This window comes from Gorilla gorilla, chromosome 11 (assembly GCF_029281585.2).
Source record: "Gorilla gorilla gorilla isolate KB3781 chromosome 11, NHGRI_mGorGor1-v2.1_pri, whole genome shotgun sequence".
NCBI classification, from domain to species: domain Eukaryota; kingdom Metazoa; phylum Chordata; class Mammalia; order Primates; family Hominidae; genus Gorilla; species Gorilla gorilla.
The window spans coordinates 125402830-125415925 of NC_073235.2; the positions used below are offsets into that span (position 1 = coordinate 125402830).

Sequence of the window (13096 nt, forward strand, 5' to 3'; positions counted from 1 at the left end):
CAGATGTCATGGTGGGCACATGTAATCCTACCTGCTCAGGAGGCTGAGGCACGAGAATCACTTGAACCTCTGATGTGGAGGTTGCAGTGAGCCAAGATCACACCACTGCACTCCATCCTGGGCAACAGAGAGAGACCCCATCTCAAAAAAAAAAAAAAAAAAAAAATTAAAATGTCCAGGCAGGTGCAGTGGCTCACACCTATAATCCCAGCACTTTGGGAGACCGAGGTGGGAGGATTGCTCAGGACAGGAGTTTGAGACCAGCCTGAACAAGATGGCAAGACCCCCATCTCTACAAATAATTTAAAAAATTAGCCAGGCATGGTGGTGCGTGCCTGTGGACCCAGCTACTTGGGATGCTGAGGTGGAGAATCACTTGAGCCCAGGCCATTGAGGCTGCAGTGAGCTGTGATCATGCCACTGCACTCCAGCCTAGGCAACAGAACAAGACCATGTCTCAAAATAAATCATAAGCCTGGATGCAGCACAGGGTCAGATGCTCAGGGCCCAGGGCTTCAATGCGTCCTCCCAGTATGTGATGGACAATTGTGATCAAGCACTGATTCAGTGAAAAGAGCCAAGGCATGGACATGTGTGCCACCCTCTCGGGGCTCACACTTAGAGAAGCATCTCATAGGAGAGAGAGTGAAGCCAGTGTCATAAGAGCAGTGCCAACCCAGTGCTTTGGGCATGTGGAGAGATTCATTCTGGCTGAAGAATCTGGAAGGGAGTTATGGGGGGAATGGAATTGACCTGGGCGTGCAAGGATGAAGAAGACTTAGTTGGGCACTAAGGGAAAGCTCATGTGAAGGATTCAGATGGGCTGACCAAATTGTCACTGTTTGCCTGAGACTTTCTTGGTTTTAGCAGTGAAAGCTCCTGTCCTAGTGATGTAGGCACACCCCAAAATTGGGGCTCAGCCCAGGAGGGTTCTCAGTTTTGTACAGGAAAGAATTTGAGAGCAAGACAACAGAGTAAAATGGCTGCTCCAGAGACAGAGCTGGGCTACCCATAGGCAGAGTGTCCCTTGTGGATTGCTGACTAGCTACATTTACAGCTACTCCTTAATTATACACTAAAGAAGGGGTGTGATATTCATGAATTTTCCAAAAAAGGGGTGTGGAGTTCCTGGAACCAAGGGTTCTTCCAACCATATAAGGTAACTTCTGGGCATTGCCATGGCATTTGGAAACTGTCATGGCTCCGGTGGGAGTGTCTTTTAGCATGCTAATGAATTGTAATTGTGTATAATGAGCAGTAAGAGCAACTAGAGGTGCTTTTCTTTGCCATCTTGATTTTAGCTGGTTTTGGCTGGTTTCTTTACTGCATCCTGTTTTGATCAGTGAGATCCTGACTGATGCACAGAAAACAAGTCCTACTTCTCTCCTACCTCAGTCCCAGGCAAAGTAGGATGGTTGGCCGTTCTAGGCAAAAATACTGTACGACCCTGGTATCCAGTGCCCAGCTAGCAGCTCTCTCTACCTTTGGAAGGGATGGTAGGGGGTGTTTTGTTTTTGTTTTTTTTGACAGGGTTTCACTCTGTCACCTGGGCTGGAGGGCAGTGGTGCCATCATGGCTCACTACAACCTCTGCTTCCTGGGCCCAGGTGATCCTCCCACCTCAACCTCCCAAGTAGCTGGGATTACAGGCATGCAAACTATGCCTGGCTAATTTTTGTATTTTTAGTAGAGATGGGGTTTTGAGCTTAAGTGATCCACCTGCCACGAGCTCTCAAAGTGCTGGGATTACAGGTGTGAGCCACTGTGCCTGGCCAGGAAGCATTTTTTTTTTTTTTTTGACATTCCAGAGGGCAGCTTTTAAACTAATTTTTGGAAAGCAACTAATTCCAACTTAGCTATATAGCCTATGATACCCTGAAATTTCCCATTTACTGGGAATTCAGTGTGAATAATGGCTTAAGGCTCTAGAAGTTCTCCATATGTTTGGGTGGGATTTTGTTCTGCGTGTCCGTTAATGCACTGTCTTGTCTGAGTGGCCACAAAACTTGACTATTCCATAAAAGTCTGAGTCCCACAGAGAGAGTTTTTCTGTGATTGTGACCGTCTTTTCTGTGCTTCAGTTTCTCTTTCTGCAGGAAGAAAACTTTTCCTATAATGGATTTCTAACATATTTTTAATGAAGATGTGCCTAGACCCTGTGGCTTTGGAAACTCAAGATATAGTTAAAGGTATGAAATGTAAGGAAATGCCCTAATCTTTATACAGCATTCACTCTAAGTTTTTACTGTATTTTGTTCATCCTTTTACTTGTTAAAAATATGCATATTGAGGCTGGGCGCAGCGGCTCATGCCTGTAATCCCAGTACTTTGGGAGGCCGAGGCGGGCGGATCACCTGAGGTCAAGAGATTGAGACCAGCCTGGCCAAGATGGTGAAATCCTGTCTCTACTAAAAATACAAAAATTAGCTGGCCGTGGTGGCATGTGCCTATAATCCTAGCTACTTGGGAGGCTGAGGCAGGAGAGTTGCTTGATCCCGGGAGGTGGAGGTTGCAGTGAGCCAAGATCGCGCCACTGCACTCCAGCCTAGGCAACAGACGGTGACTCCGTCTCAAAAAAAAAAAAAAAAAAAAATATATATATATATATATATCTTATTTATTGATGTCTTGTTCCCGAAAAGACCATGGATGGAATGGCCCTGCTAGAGATTTCATGATCTAAATTGCTATTACAAAATTTAACAATCAAGTCCTATTAAGTATTCACTTGCAATAATAAAATTATCTCTCCTCTACAAAAGATTCACTGAGTAGGCCAGGCACAGTGGCTCATGCCTGTACCCAGCACTTCGGGAGGCCGAGGTGGGTGGATCACCCGAGGTCAGGAGTTCGAGACCAACCTGGCCAACATGGTGAAACCCCATCTCTATTAAAAACACAAAAATTAGCCGGGTGTGGTGGCACATGCCTGTAATCCCAGCTACTCAGGAGGCTGAGGCAGGAGAATCACTTGATCCCAGGAGGCGGAGGTTGCAGTGAGCTGAGATCACGCCATTGCACTCCAGCCTGGGCGACAGAGAGACAGAGCGAGACTCCGTCTCAAAAAAACAAAAAACAAAAAACAAAACTTCCTTTACAACTTAGACCCGGCAGAATGGCTCCCGCAAAGAAGGGTGGCGAGAAGAAAAAGGGCCCTTCTGCCATCAACGAGGTGGTGACCCAAGAACATACCATCAACATTCACAAGCGCATCCATGGAGTGGGCTTCAAGAAGCGTGCTCCTCGGGCACTCAAAGAGATTCGGAAATTTGCCATGAAGGAGATGGGAACTCCAGATGTACGCATTGATACCAGGCTCAACAAAGCTGTCTGGGCCAAAGGAATAAGGAATGTCCTATACGGAATCCATGTGTGGTTGTCCAGAAAATGTAATGAGGGTGAAGATTCACCAAATAAGCTCTATACTTTGGTTACCTATGTACCTGTTACCACTTTCAAAAATCTACAGACAGTCAGTGTGGACAAGAACTAATCGCTGATCATCAAATACATCAAATAAAGTTATAAAATAGCAAAAAAAAAAAAAAAAGATTCACTGAGTAGTGGGAATTAGCAATGATTGATATGTTTACATCTTTGCCACAGTTAATGAGCACATTTTATCTTGAAACACAGCTTTTTAAACTTGTGTTTATGTCCCTCCTACACCAAGTCCCTTAGCAGATTTAATTTGGGCTGAGATTGAACTCCCCTCAGTTGGAATCTGTGGTTACTAACCACAATTAAATTCCTAAAGAAATGGAGATTCCCACTAGAAGCATCTGTCTAAATTATTCTCTCCCCAGTGACCATTGACAAGACTAGGTTTAGACAAACTAAACATGGCTTCAAATCAACTCCAGCTCTAGAGACAAGAAACACTGGATCTTTGACCAACATACCCAGGAATATCCTGGATAGGAGTGCTGTCAGCCTCATGCTTGTTTCATTATGGTGGCAAAATTGTCACCACAGTTCCAGATATCACATCTAGGTTAAAGTTTCCTACTTTATTTATTTATTTTTGAGACAGGGTCTCATTCTGTCACGTAGGCTGGAGTGCACTGGTCAATCATGGCTCATCGTATCCTCGACCTCCCAGGCTCAGGCGATCCTCCCACCTCATCCTCCTGAGTGGCTGGGACTACAGGCATGCACCATCACACCTGGCTAATTTAAAAACAAAATTATTTTTATTTTTATTTATTCATTATTTTATTTGTTTATTTTTTGAGACAGGGTTTCACTACTTTGCCCAGGCCGATCTCAAACTCCCGGACTCAAGTGATCCACCCTCCTTAGCCTCTCTAAGTGCTGGGATTACAGTCTTGAGCCACGACACCTGGCCGTTTTCTACTTTATTTAGGAAATGCTCTTCTTTCCCAAAATCCCTCTTGCAGACTTTCCTTGACATCTCATTGTCAGAACTGGGTCACGTGGGTCACTCCCAGGTACAAATAGGGCTGAGAAAGTATCTGACTTTCTACTCTGTATTGCAGGAGTCAACAAACTGTCTCTGTAACTACCAAGATAATAGATAACTTTGGCATTGCAGGCCTTTTGGTCTCTGTTACAACTAATCTCTGCCATTATGGTGCAAAAGCAGCCATGGATAACATATAAATGAACAAATGTGACTGTATTCCAATAAAATTTCATTTAGGGATGCTGAATTTTGAATTTCATATGATTTTCATAAAATACTCTTCTTCTTTTGATCTCTCTTCAACCATTTAAAAATATGAAAACCATTCTTAGGTCACAGCTATACAAAAGTTAGCAGCCTACTGGATTTGGGCCATGGTGTGCCAGCCCTGACCCCATGTGTGAGAGGAGTGTAGGAATGGCTTTGGGAGGTCCATCCACGGTACTGCCGCATACAGCCTCTGTGCCTTGAATGTGGGATATTGGAAAGTGATGACAAGCTCAATCTATCAGACCCACTTTAATTTTCCTGACAGCCATAAGAAAAGCCTGCTTCTAAATTATATTCTTTATCATGAGCAAATTACAGTTTACCAAATACCTTTAACACTGAAAATCTGTATTCCTGGGCCAAGAGGCCTAATGTATTTTACATATTTTGTTTTAAGTTGTCTTATAGTGCTTGCAAAATGATCAGATCTGACCTGAGAAAACTCTAGAATACAGTCTAGTACTGTAACCAGAAAATTGGCACTGTAACATAGACATTTGCATAATTGTTCAAAGGTCTGTTTGCATAAGCTTTATGAAAATTCAGAGATGAAAATACCCTAGATATATTTATTCAGAGACAGGGTCCCACAGTGTTGCCTAGGCTGGAGTACAGTGGCATGATCATAGCTCACTGAAACCTTGAACCCCTGGGCTCGAGAAATCCTCCTGCTTCAGCCTCTGGAATAGGTGAGGCTACAGACACACACCACCACATCTGCCTACTTTTTAAAAATTTTTGTAGAGACAGGGTCTGGCTATGTGGCTCAAGCTGGTCTCAAACTCCTGGCCTCGAGCAATCTTCCCTTCTTGGCTTCCCTAAGGACTGGGATTACAGGTGTGAATCACCACACCTGGGCCTAAATACTATTTAAAACAGGTGAGTGATATATTAGATATGTTGATCTATGATTATTCTTTTTGAAAATATCTTTAAAATGTTACCTGTTCATTTACTTAGAAACATGTTGTTTTTGAACTTGACAGTTAATTTTATAATTATAATGTGTGCATGTATAGATGTATAAGTATATATAAACCTATATTATATATAAGCTATATATGCATATATAATTATAACAAAATAATATAACATTATAAATATACTAATATGTATATATGCTTAATAGTCAGGACACTCTCCTCCTTAAAAAAAAATTGAGTTACATGCTGAAAAGTCTAGGGATTTAGGCACAGATCCAGATATTCAAATGCTATCATCAGGGCCGGGTGCGGTGGCTTACACCTGTAATTCCAGCACTTTGAGAGGCTGAGGCAGGCGGATCAGGAGTTCGAGACCAGTCTGGTCAAAATGGTGAAACCCGGTCGCTACTAAAAATACAAAAAATTAGCCAAGTGTAGTGGCACACACCTATAATCTCAGCTACTTGGGAGGCTGAGGCAGGAGAATCGCTTGAACCCAGGAGGCAGAGGTTGCAGTGAGCTGAGATCATGCCATTGCACTCCAGCCTAGGTGATGAGCAAAACTCAGTCTCCAAAAAACCAAAAATTAAAAAAAAAAACAAATGCTATCATCAGAATGCAGTCTTGCACCGTCTCTCCTCTCCTGTCTCCACTGTGTGGACTTCACTCTTAGACTCCTTTTGTGGTGGTAAGATGGCTACCAGCAGCTGCAGGCACACATCCCACCGGGTCAGCATTCTCTGCGGAAGAATAGCTTTTATTTTCCCTAGGACTGGGTCTCATTAAACTGACTTATCCATCTATGAACCATCAGTACGGTCAAGAGGTTGGAATATGCTGATTGCCCTGGTCTACGCTGTGCAGTTGAGTGTGCTCCCAAGAGCTAGGGGTACGATGCGGATGGCTGGTTTGTCTGAACCATGTAGACTGAGTATAGAAAATAAGGGGTTCCCCGGCCGGGCGCGGTGGCTCATGCCTGCAATCCTAGCACTTTGGGAGGCCGAGGTGGGCAGATCACGAGGTCAGGAGATCGAGACCATCTTGGCTAACACGGTGAAACCCCGTCTCTACCAACAATACAAAAAATTAGCCGGGTGTGGTGGTGGGCACTCGCAGTCCCAGCTACTCAGGAGGTTGAGGCAGGAGAATGGCGTGAACCCGGGAGGCGGAGCTTGCAGTGAGCTGAGACCGCGCCAGGGCACTCCAGCCTGGGCGACAGAGCGAGACCCCGTCTCAAAAAAAAAAAAAGAAAAAGAAAATAAGGGGTTCCCCAAAGGAAAATCAGGGTGAAACGATTCTGGAAAAACAAAACAACTGTCTGCTACAATAACATTTACATTTGACTTTTAGCAAAGGAGTCAGGAAGAGAATATGGAAACGGAGAGAAAATGAATGGGGAGGGAGAAAAACATGGGAATGTAAAGAACACATGTTTCAGTAAATTGGACAAGGTCAGTGCTTCATAATCTTGGCAATGTATCAGAAAAATCTAGGTAGTTAAAAAAAGAAAGGATTTCTGCACTGTATCCCAGACTGAGTGAATCAACATCTCTGAGAGTGGCATCTGGGATTGGTAAATATTTTAATCACCCCAGGCAATCGAAATGCGGCTTATCCATAGACTCACTTTGGGAGCCATTGAACAGGGTTGCATGAAAGCACAGGCTCAGCTGCAAAACAACCTCAAATTACAGAGGCCTGACCAAGAAGCTGATTTCTTTCTTACCTAATAGTCTGGAGGCGAATGGTCCAGGATGGTGGGTGACTCTGCTTCATGTGTTCATTTAGAGACCCAAGTCCTTTCCATCCTGCTGTTCACCAGCCCCTAGGGTGTTGTCTTTGTTGAGCTGAAGCTGGCTGCTACCACATCCACATTGCAGCCCACGGGGAAAACGGAAGGAAAGGACCAGAGAAGCACTGAGTTGTATGTTAAGGCCAAGGCTCAGAAGTGGCACACACCACTTCCACTTTCATTATATTGGCCTAAACTTAGCCACATGGCAGCAAGCTGCAAGAAATCTGGAAAGTGTAGTCTTTCTTTAACCTAAGACATAAAAATTTTTGCCTTGACTCTCTAAATACACACACACACACACACGCACACACACAGAGGTAGGTGGGCATATGCTGAGCTAAAATTAGACACCTAAAGTTAAACATTCATTACTTTCAGTTAAACATCATAAATTGAGTGCCTGCACTAATATTTATTCCTTCCCGAAACTCCGTAAATAAAGGAATAAAAATGGTCAAAAGTAAGAAAGTCCCAAAGAGAACAGGAGATGAGTAAGAGGAGAAAGTGATGTCAACACTATTTTGCAAAATGGAAAACAGAAGGACAAGTGGAAACTGACCTGGCAGAGCAGAACAGGCAGAAACTTAATGCCAGAGAGAATTGAAGGGGAAAGTCCGGTAAGGAGTAAGCTGATTCCCACTGCAGAACCTGGGAGAAGCTGAGCTATGGAAGGCACCACCTAACTCTGAAGGTTGAGGGTGGAGGGAAAATCCAGAGAGAGGAATGGGAAGTCCCTTGAAGTAGCAGTCAGGCTCTCAGATTTCCTGCCCTAGTTCCTGGAGCATAGTCACCGTCTACCTGGATAGGCACCGGAGCTTTGCTCTTGGAAATTTTAGGGAACCTCTGAGCTCTGGGACACCAGGCTCAACCAAGGGGATGGGGGTGGTGAAGTGCCCTTAAAGCAGATTCAGTGGAACTTCCTATTAGATGGTAAATTCCTTAGTCCCCTTCCCACACTAGGTTCCCATGATCCTAGGCAGCCACTTTTACATTCCTCCAACGGGAGACTGGTGAGTTCCTCTCTGGGGAAACTGACCAACAGAAGAGGGAAGACCTGCCAGGTTCCAATTTCTGTAGGTCCCCATCTGCCACACCATAGTGAAGCCCACCAACAGTCTTTTCACACAGAGCTGCCACTCAGCTTTTAGTGACAGTAATGGACATCCAGGAATCACCAGACATTTCAAGAAAGGCTTCAACAGGAGAGAATATACCAAACAAGGAACATGGGAGAGATGAAGATAGCAGGAGAAAACTTCAGAAAATGGTCATTGATATTTTTGGAAAGATAAAATTTTACAACAGTAAAACAAGAACAGAATGTAATGTAAAAAGGAACATTTATTAAAAAAAGAAGGTGACATAACTACATGGAGATGATGGGAGGAGGAGAAAAATAGGTGCAAGAATGCGAGGGAGACAAACCCTCCTGTTGCATGGGAGAGTGCTAACAGATGAGGTCTAAAATTAAAAAGTGAAGAAGCAGCAGTTTAAGCATGCAATGTAGACATATAGAAAAAGCAAAAGGAGTTGAAAATTACTGACGCTGGAAGCAGGATTGGAAGGTGAGGCAGAAGACTGCTGGTTTTCATTATAAGCTAGGACTGTTTGATTGATTAATCCATGCCCATGATGATGTTAAAATATATTTTAATATTTTTATTGGTTTTAATATTGACATTTTATACTTTAAAATAACAAAAAATACTACTTCATATTTTAAAGACCATCTTCCAAGAAGATGTTGAGATATAAATGTAGTAGAAGCCTCTATATGACGTGATCAGTGTGAGATTACTGTCGAAGCACTAAGGCGAAAAGGCAATTTAAAGGAAACTTGGACTTAAGACCTGAGACATTTGAAAGAATCCTGGAACTTTCATGTGGGAAAGTGGGAATTCCTATTTTAAGAAATCTGAGCAAACTGTTATAGGCCAAGCTGCCAAATGTCTGTAGAGGGTTGGCAGGTGTTGTAGAAACTGCAGATCCTCTGGTTTTTAAAATTTTGTTTATATACTTGAATAATAGGAAGTCAGTTTGTTTGGATAATATCTGGAAATGAGACTTGTTTTTCTTTTTAAGTTATAACAGAAATACTTTGCATAGCTTTAGTCAAACACTAGTAATTGACTCCTCAGAAAACCCCCTCCCATCCCCCCGGCTGGTGTCCCATTAAACGAGTTGGATACTTGCTTTGTCTGTCTTCCTCTCAGCCAAGAATGCCCATGTGACCTAGTTTTGGCCAATGAGATATAAGGGAGTCTACTTAGGGGCTTCTAGATGTTTCCTCCTGCCTGATGGGAGGTTAGTGCACAAGGAGAAAGATTCTGCATCCTGCTTTTGAACAGTGTGATGATATCATTTTGGAGCTGTCTGTGGTCATCTTAGCAAACCATGAGGGCAATTCCAAAGGAGTTATGAAGACAACAGTCCAAAACCCTGGCATTGATATATCCCAAACAAACACCAGTAACTAACTTAGGTCTCCCTGTTATGCAACAGCAATATAGCCAAGATCAATCTGGTTTTCTGATGTTTGCAACCAAAAGCATCCCTACTCTCACCATTGGTCCGAATATGCCATTGGGTTATTTTTACAAATGATATCGTGGTCTCAGTGATTAGGCAGTATTGAGTGAAGGGAGGTAAAATGATTTACTCACATCAATGTGATCGTTCCATTCAATTCATACTTTTGTAAGACAGTTTATAATGGAGCCCCTGAAGAGGTGTGCCTTGACACACAGATGTTGCAAGTGCGATGAATTTTTGACCCCTCAATCCTGGGGGTTAGCAAGAGAGGACTGGAGTAGCAGGAGTCTCTAGGGCTACCAGAGTCCCAGAGCAGTGAAAACTCCCTCTGGGCCTCTTTACCTGTTTACCCAAATCACTGTGCAAATCTAATCCTTTCCTCACAGTGCTGTCAAGTCAAATATGCCAGGAAGCCATACTCTGGGATTTACTTATGGCATTTATGTGCATTCTCTCTCTCTTGGTTTTCACAGAAGCATTCTGAAGTTATTATTAATCTCATCTTCCAAATGCAGAAATTGAGATTTAAATCTCAGCGCCCCAATCCGTACAGCCATTTGGTAGCAGAGTCAGAATTTGGAACTAGGGCTCCAGACTCACTCTCCTGCTGCAGAGAATAAGCATCCTTATTATTCCCAGCTCCCCATTCTCATTGTACACTTTCCTCTGAGCGTACCTGACAATGGTCGACTTTCATTGCTGAGAGGGGGTGGCGGGAGGAGGAAGCGAATGGGGTGATGTGATGTAAGCCAGGAGAACGAGGGTGGCTCAGCCAACTCAAATCTCTTTGTTCATGGTTTGTGAAGATGTGACAAGACCAGAGAAGCCAGAACAGAAGATAGAGGCCACATTGTTCTGCTGGCCTGGGGCCGAATGTACTTCCTCACCATGTGTTTCTTTAGCCTCCTGAACTTTGCTCGATGGCATTGTACTGGCCACTGTGCCAGCTGCTCAGGGTGGGAAAAAGAAGGAAGAGTTTGCGTGGGAGCAAGCTGGGCTATGTCCCAGCATATGTGGCATTTCTGCTTGTTTCTTTAACTTCTAGAGCTGTTTGTCTGAGACTTTCAGCCCTGGGGCTACTACTGGTCAGAATGTTTTATTTCCACTTGTGAACCAGGATGGTGGGGATCTGGAAGAGAACTAGAGGCATCTGGGGACCAGAGGGTTAGTCCAGCCTTCTCCAGGATGAATCCATTTCCCCAAATCACAAAACCAGTTAGTGACAGAGGCAAGAAAGGGATGAAATTCTCCCCCAAGGTAGTAGAGCTGGCTCAGGGAGAGTCCAGTTTGGAAGCCGCTTCCTGGATGTGTGACCCTGGCCAAGAAACTTCTCTCCAAGCTGGAGGTTCTCCATCTGTAAAGTAGGGATTATAAAAGTGCCTTTTCTGTAGGAATGAAAGAAGTAGTTGAGGTTATTCATGTAAATAGCAAACTCTACTGCCTGAGCACACAGGATGTACTGAAATGTTTGGTTTCTATTATTACTGATTCCTAGACAGCTTCTCTGTTCAGTTCTGCAGCTCTTTAGTGTGCTAATAGCTAACTGTGAGGATCACAACAGAAAGTGTTCCATTCATCAAAACACACTTAGAGCTGGGCTAAGTAACTCATATCTGTAATCCCAGCGCTTTGGGAGGCTGGGACTATAGGTGTGAGCTACTCAGCCCAGGTCTAAGGAGTTCAAGACCGTCTCTACTAAAAATACAAAAATTAGCCTGGCATGGTGGTGTGCGCCTGCAATCCCAGCTACTCAGGAAGCTGAGGCAGGAGAACCACTTGAACCCAGGAGGTGGAGGTTGCAGTGAGCCGAGATCGTGCCACCGCACTCCAGCCTGGGTGACAGAGTGAGACTCTGTCTCAAAAAAAAAAAAAGAAAAGAAAAGAAAAAGAAATAGAAAAAGAAAAAGACCAGCCTGGGCAACATAGACTCTATCTCTGTAAAAAATTGCCGGGCATGTGTGTGTGTGTGTGTGTCTGTGGTTCCAGCTACTCATGAGGCTGAGGCAGGAGGATCACTTGAGCCCAGATGCCTGAGGCTGCAGGGAGCTGTGACCATACCTCTGCACTCCAGCCTGGGTCACAGAGTGAGATCCTATCTTAAAACAAACAAAAAACCAAAGTCAAAACCAAAAAAACCCCCTCACTTTACTGTATGTAAGTTATAACTTAATAAAATTGAATTTGGTTTTATGTTGAAGTATTTATTCTATCACAAACCATCAAGCCTCATTAAAAACATGTAACGCTGTCATTTCAGCAGATCCTTACACAATTATAGCTGCAACTTAAACCATGACAGCAAAAGGTATCAGTTTAGAGGGAACTGAATTTTTTAAAGTGTTTTAACATTAGTCTAAGTGTAGGTGTAATGGATGTCAACTTGAGTGCAGTTATAGATATTTGCCCAGAGTATTGCTTAAGGCTTCTAAAAATCTCAGTATCCAATTTAAAAAATGTGCCTTGTGGTTAAACAATGATTGTTTGGGGGGCTTTAAGGAAATTGCTTATTTTTCCCTTGCAGTTTATATGCTTTTCCTTGCCCAAAGATTTGAACAGTTTTTAATGAACTCCAGACTTTATTTCTCTAGAGCTTTGTAAAGTCACAATACATTTTCCTGCTTTCCCCTTCACCCAAGCAGAGGTGACCTGGCTCCTTGGGAACCTGGTGTCAATGGTGGCTCTCTCATGGTGGCATCAAGATCTACCCTACATTATAATGATGTGTGAACATGTCTTATTTTCTCTTCTGGATTTTTAGCTTTTTGAAGTCAGGGGCTGTATCTAAATGATGTTCCCACTCCTAATGGTTCTGAGTATCATGCTGAATGCAAGAAAAAAATCAGCCAATCATTACTGCTAACTGATAAAATAGAATTAAGAAGTGATGTATTGTTTCATAAAGAACCTGAATAAATAGGGGGAAAAAATGAACGAAATACTGTTTCATTATTATTAATGGGTAGAAGCAGAAATTAGAAGTAATATGCTGTTTCAGAGGGGATGTTAGGTCCTTGGTTTAGTAAATAGACAATCTTCCATTAACATGTTAATTATTTCCAAATTAATGCTTCTGACTGAACCTGGAATTAGGGCACCTGGACTGTAATCCCAGCTCTGTGATTAGCAAACTGTGGAAACTTGGCCACATCCC

At 43.2% G+C, this 13096-nt stretch overlaps 1 protein-coding gene across 1 annotated transcript; it reads left to right on the top strand.

The window, feature by feature from the left end:
- Nucleotides 1-3111: 3111 nt before the first annotated feature.
- LOC101124540 (large ribosomal subunit protein eL31-like) lies at nucleotides 3112-3492 on the top strand. Its single transcript, XM_055380557.1, has one exon. The coding sequence runs from the start codon at nucleotides 3115-3117 to the stop codon at nucleotides 3490-3492; it is 378 nt and encodes a 125-aa protein (XP_055236532.1). The 5' UTR covers nucleotides 3112-3114.
- The last annotated feature ends 9604 nt before the right edge of the window (nucleotides 3493-13096 follow it).

Excerpts from the sequence above, each read along its gene's own strand:
- LOC101124540 (XM_055380557.1), top strand. The coding sequence starts at position 3,115 with ATGGCTCCCGCAAAGAAGGGTGGCGAGAAGAAAAAGGGCCCTTCTGCC.